Raw genomic sequence first — 5,845 nt, 5'->3', positions numbered from 1 at the left:
ATCAGATGATGTGTCATCAGTGGATCGTGTCCTTGTCGGTCGATCGTGTACCCAAATGATTGCACCATGTCGATCCACTCCGATGATTGCGTAATCCTCACCGATGATGACGTAATCACTGACGCACCGCCGTCGACCATGAGTCTCAGGGCTGGATCGGGTCGCTTCCCATCAATCAGTTTTCTTATTCACGAAAGCCAACTGGCGCTTCACCACACGACTTTCGCGTTGTTCCATCCAAATTGCCAGCAGTAGGTAGCAAATAGAGCCAACTGGTACGAGTGTCGGCTGGGGTTTTCTGGTAACTATTTCGAAAAATTAAGCCGCTCGCACCACTAGGACCACTGGCTCCAGGTGCTGTTGTATTTTGACTTTGAAATCGCGGCCAGCGACTGGGTTTGAAGCTGCTCGAAAACTTGATGTAGAGTTTCCTGCATTCCTTCGGTACTGGTGTCAGAGTCCATGAAGAAGAAAAGTTAGTCCAACGTGTTTTATGTGGTTCGGTCGAAGCTCTTGAAGCTGCGTCGGCCATCAGATTTGTCGATCCTGGTAGGTGCTCGGCTGACACCCTTACGTTGAAATAGGCTTCTCCTAAGCCAATACACCGATTGATCTCCTGACTAAAGGCATTGTTGGAATGTAAGTGGTTGCACCACGACACCACAGCTTTGTTGTCACTCCAGTACTTGATGCGGATCAAGCTACCACTGACTTTGTTATCCCTCATCGGCCCCCACACCCAAATGGCCAAAGCCATACACAAATGTTCTCGTACATTGATCGAAAACTCCGAATCTGCTTGATTTATCGAAGCGAGTTCATCATTGTCGAATTTGAGCTGAATGAATTGGTCCATGACGGGAATAAGTCTAGCTAATCCTTCATTCGATGCGTCCAAGAACAATTCCACGTCAGGTGCTGGCATGCTGCCGAACATAGATAGCGGTAATTCAGCAAAACAACCATGATGTAGTATCTGTCGTAGCCAAATTACGTCGTCTTTGGCCCCGTCGGATAAACGTACTCTACCAAAACGAGGGGTACTCGTACATTGGCGTTGGAGTCGTTGATAGAATGGACGCGCAGTTGGCAAGCACAGTGAAATGTGACGAAGAGACCCCAAAACCTGGTGAAATTCTGTCTTCGACGCCGTCCCTCGTCCGATCAATTCCATAACACGCTGAAGAGCTTTGGCGATTTTGTCTTGTGGTATTGATACCGTTCGCCGAAGCGTATTCCACAAAAGACCCAATGCTACTAGCTCTGAACTCCAACTCGAAAATTTTGACTCGTTAATCGATCGTGGCCCCAGAACTGCTAGCATGGCATGCCTCAAGGTTGCTTTTGAGAGCTGCAATCTTCCGTCAACGTCTGGTTCTACCAATATGTGATCATCTACCCATTCATAAGCAAAAAATGGTTCTGTATCCTCCGACTCCGACACTGTTGCAGGACAATTTGCGGCCATCAGCCAAGAAATGGCACGTCCAAATTACGCGTAGCATGGGGGAGACCCTGCCCATCCAAATGGTGCCACCATACCAATGATGATAATACCCAGTTCCTTCAAGCATGCAGCGATACAAAAAACTTGATTCGCCCGAACACGTAAGTGGCGAAAAGCACCTTTCACATCGCCCTTCAACATGAAAATACGCCCCTCATAACCGGAGTGAGTCAAATTCTCAATTCGACGAGCAATCCGTACGACGGACTCGTAACAAACTCGTGGCACCGAATCCGTTATAAATGATGAATTCACGGAGTCGTTCTTAGGGAAAGAGAGGTCATGACTTGTTCGCACTGCCTCGTTTGGGTCGGCGTCCTTCTTTTCGACGGCTCCAAGTGGACTGTACGCAACTTCAGGCCGGTGATCCATTAAATCGATATCAACAACCATGTACTGCCCTGCGTCTTGGCCGTCGCGAATGCTTCGAGATACCGCACGTAGATGCCGTCGGCACGATCCGTGATTGTTTGGCGGTGGTCGTCGTGCTTCCGGTCCCGATCTCCATTCCACGTCAATGCCGTGCTCTGCTATTTTAATTAGAGGATCCAAGTGAGGGTACCCATATAATACCGTTCGCAGTCGATAAGGATCCAATGCTTTATTCGGTCTGCCATCTTCAATGGCTTCGCCTCGTAAAAAGCGAGTAGTTTCACGTAAGCTCAGTTTATCTCGACGAATGATTATGGAAAGCGACTCGCAAGCGCATTTGTTGATCGTGTACGCCGGTGATTCTGCTCGAAATTCTCGTACAAAACCACGCTTTTGATGACAGGCCGATATTTGGCATTCCTCTAGAAGCAATGTTGCCTCCAATACGGATTGTATCGTCCTGGCGGACCCTAACGTTAGTGGTTTTAACCCATAACTTGCCTTTTGGGACAACGACTTTGCCCTGATCGTTGCCCCAGACTGACCGTCAAATGAAGCGCCGATAATGTCTCGCACGGTCCTTCTCGTAATATTTTCTTGGACGGAAATATTCTTCGGACGAGTAATGGTTGGTTTTACCTCCGTACAAGGCCTCAACGGACGACCACCTAGACTCCCCCGTCTAGCGCACTGTTCGATATCGTCAAAGCAACATTCGGTGCCAACGATAGGGAACGGGCCTTTGCGTCCTTCTTGCTCTTTGTACTCTGTAAATGACCGTAGCATGGAAGACACTCCCTCTTAATGTGTGCGATTCCAGTTGGAATAGTCGAGCTCAAAATTGGTTGAAGCAATTCGAGAAGAGATTGTGGTGTTGAACGACAAATTTGAGAAGCTACAGCCGATCCCTTCGCTAGCCTTCAGAGCCGCTTATGCTCGTTCTTAAGGCCACCGAAACGCTTGTTTATCTCAGCCTTCACCACATCGTGCAACGTATTCGGTATGAAGTGTCCATGCTCGCTCGGGCAGGCGCCGTCTTTTTCGGTGCAACCGTACTTCGATAAGTACCGCATACATAACGCAGTGGTTTCGCCTGTGGCCGGGTCCACCTGAACAGGTAGCCGTCTCAGGACATCTCTTGGAATGCGCCCTAATCGTTTCTTCTCAGCCAACGACGGTTGTTGTCGTGATGCAGCCGCGGGCCTTTGCTCTTGGCACCGCGTATCTTCAGCCACCGTCTCAGCACGGAGAGTGTCCACTTGCCGGTGCACTTTCACAAACATTAAGTCCTTGAGCAAACGATCGTCGGTTGAGCAGCGCGTGCGTACTTGTCTGAAGCCGTCCCCATTCTCAGCTGCACCACGAAATTCTTCTAGTAGGTCATTAATCCAGTACACTAGTGACGCCACCTCTGCTTCGCTCCACTTCACCCGCATTAGTGTCTCTTCAGTGAACTCGACAATTCTTTCGGCGAGCTCAACTAGTTCCGCACAGCAGTACTCGTTTCTCTGGTGCACGTTTCTCTTCAACGTCCAGATCCGTTGAGCGTCTATTACCTTCTCTGGCAATATCGCTGTGTTTTCCTGAAGCCTCTCGTACTTGTAGAAAACGATCCAGCAGCTGGGGATCCCCACTCAGCTTCTCGACAATGAGCGCATCGTGGTTTAGCGCAGTTCGATGGCGCTGGTTTGTCATGGCACCGTGTGGTAAGACCCCAAACTCCCTTGGTTGATCCCGTGATCGTTTCTTACTTGCTGCATGCTCGTGGGGCCTGAGCCTGGTTTGTTCATCTACTGAAGCGCCGACAGGAAGTCCATCGTCGTCGTCCACAAACGGATCAAAAAGCCCAGCTAGTTGGTCTCTATCGCTATTTTTAGCGCTCTTACTGGGTAACTCCTGCCGAAGTTGTTGAACAGGGGGTGGAGAGAACGATTCTCCGATAGTAGCTGGTATGGGTTCAACTCCCCCCATCAACATAATATGCAAAATCCAACGCATGCTGTAGTGTAAATTCCGCCTGTTCACCAGTTCCAGGGTCAATCCAGAAGCACACTTGCGAGGCTAAAGGTCATGCCTCCTCTGCCATCGTACCCTCCAAAACTTCTGGGAGCGAATTGGTATCCGCTCCGTTCAAAAATACGGTCCAAGATCGTGCTTCCAATGTCCTCAATTTCACTTTCTGTCCACTCGTCCAGGTTAAATCGGACGTGTTGTAATATGATAGCAATTATCGGAGCCACAAGTGATGCAGAGCCAATTGCGGTGACAAATTCCAATCCACCGGACCTAACGAATACCTGGTCTCCGTCCACTTGTACCACTTGTCCAAAATGAACCAGTTTAAGGAACAGCTACAGGCCGCCTTAGGTATTAGAGCTGTCCCGATCGAGTTACTTCCTTGGTAGTGACAACACGTTCAGCGACCACATCACGGGGAGTGTTCCTTCTCCACCTTCTAAGCTCTGGAACGTGACTTCGTCTCGATTGAGCTCGGTTATTTGGGCATAAAACGGATGGTCGAAGTTCCCAACGACCAATTCCGGCAATAAGTGGAGGAAGGAGCGTGACGTTAAGCAAACCATGTTCGTAGGACTGATAGCTGAAAGGTTTGGCACGAGGACTTATGCGTGGGAGAGTAAATCTGAAACTAACGTGCGACTTCTCCTACGATCTCGCGTGTTGGTTTCATCTTGTGCCACCTCCTCTGAGAAGCTATTTTCCTTCTCAACAGGAAAATTTCCATTTACTGTAACATGTAGATCATTTCTTTATTATTAACGCTTTCGTGAACGGGTACTTTTGGCCTCGTTATATTATACTATTGCAGGTCAAGCCATTAGACCGTCAAGGGGACATTTTGCCCCCTTTCATGAGTGACATGAGTTGTACTCGAGGATACACCTTCCAAAGGGTGTAAAATACCCCAATTGACCACAAAAGGGTTTAGCAACATTCTGGAGGCCCCAGCACACATATTCATCCGGCTATGGTGATCTTCACTAAAGCAGATCAAAACTATCCAATTCGAGGTATCCAAGATAAGGTTCAAGTGGGCCAAAGTGGATGGACTGAGACATTTTTTGCGAGTATCTGATTGAGCCTTAAGCACAACAACCTGACCAGCTAGGTTGAAAGAAGACGATTTTTTTTTCCGGATAACTGCTCGGGGCATCTTAGTGAAGATGAGTGTGCAGAAGCGCTTCAAGCTCTTAACACGATTCTAAGATGCTTACCGCCAAATGTAATGGACCTTTGTCAGCCCGCGGACGCGTTTACAATAGCTAAAATCAAATATGGATTGCGAAACCTATAGAACATCACGAAAATCAAGCTGATTGAAACTGCACAATGGCAAAATAAGTCGTAAAAACAGTAATTGCTCTAGAAAACAGTAAACCCAACAAACGTTTCTTTTCTTACTCTTGCAACAAAAGCGGTCCGTCCTGTCAACACCCACATTGATCCAAAAATGAAAATGAACTATGCACGTAAGGCAACGACCCACTGTGGTCTTTCACAGAATATGGATGGTGTCTAGCGCGTAGAGCAGCTATTCCCCCAACTGCAATATATATATATATTAAGAAATAACGGAGTGAATTTGCTAAGGCTCAAGTTGATTCGCAGAAAAGACCAACCTCCCTGGCCACGATGGTGTCATCGGATAATGGTCTTTTCGATTCTGAATAACGAAACAGCCGTAATGGATGATTTCGAGTCTGCATCAGCACTAAAGACAGTGTAGTCTTCCCACACTAGGATTTGCATTTCGTATTTGCAGCCTTGCCTCTTCGTATTCTAAATTGAATATAACACCTGCCGTACCTAATACCTGGAAATAAAAGCATGTTTCAATAAATGAGGTTTGTGTCGCTGCATAATTGATTTTGATTATATCATTTGTGGCTCCCGCTCGATACCTTCGATTAATATGTACATTTGCCGGTCATATCACCGGACAGATAA

At 47.6% G+C, this 5,845-nt stretch overlaps 2 protein-coding genes across 2 annotated transcripts; both read right to left on the bottom strand.

Moving 5' to 3' along the window:
- Window positions 1–335: 335 nt before the first annotated feature.
- PPTG_08550 (hypothetical protein) lies at window positions 336–937 on the bottom strand (the record flags this gene model as incomplete). The annotated part of the gene is made up of 2 exons (XM_008902665.1): window positions 336–447; window positions 606–937. The coding sequence occupies 2 exons, from the start codon at window positions 935–937 to the stop codon at window positions 336–338; spliced, it is 444 nt and encodes a 147-aa protein (XP_008900913.1).
- Window positions 938–2,712: 1,775 nt separating this feature from the next.
- On the bottom strand, window positions 2,713–3,850 carry PPTG_08549 (hypothetical protein; the record flags this gene model as incomplete). The annotated part of the gene is made up of 3 exons (XM_008902664.1): window positions 2,713–2,853; window positions 2,948–3,359; window positions 3,436–3,850. The coding sequence occupies 3 exons, from the start codon at window positions 3,848–3,850 to the stop codon at window positions 2,844–2,846; spliced, it is 837 nt and encodes a 278-aa protein (XP_008900912.1). The 3' UTR covers window positions 2,713–2,843.
- Between the last annotated feature and the right edge of the window lie 1,995 nt (window positions 3,851–5,845).

The sequence above is a fragment of the Phytophthora parasitica genome (genome assembly GCF_000247585.1).
Source record: "Phytophthora parasitica INRA-310 unplaced genomic scaffold supercont2.14, whole genome shotgun sequence".
NCBI classification, from domain to species: Eukaryota; Oomycota; class Peronosporomycetes; order Peronosporales; family Peronosporaceae; genus Phytophthora; species Phytophthora nicotianae.
This window is presented reverse-complemented; position numbering and strand designations above follow the sequence as displayed.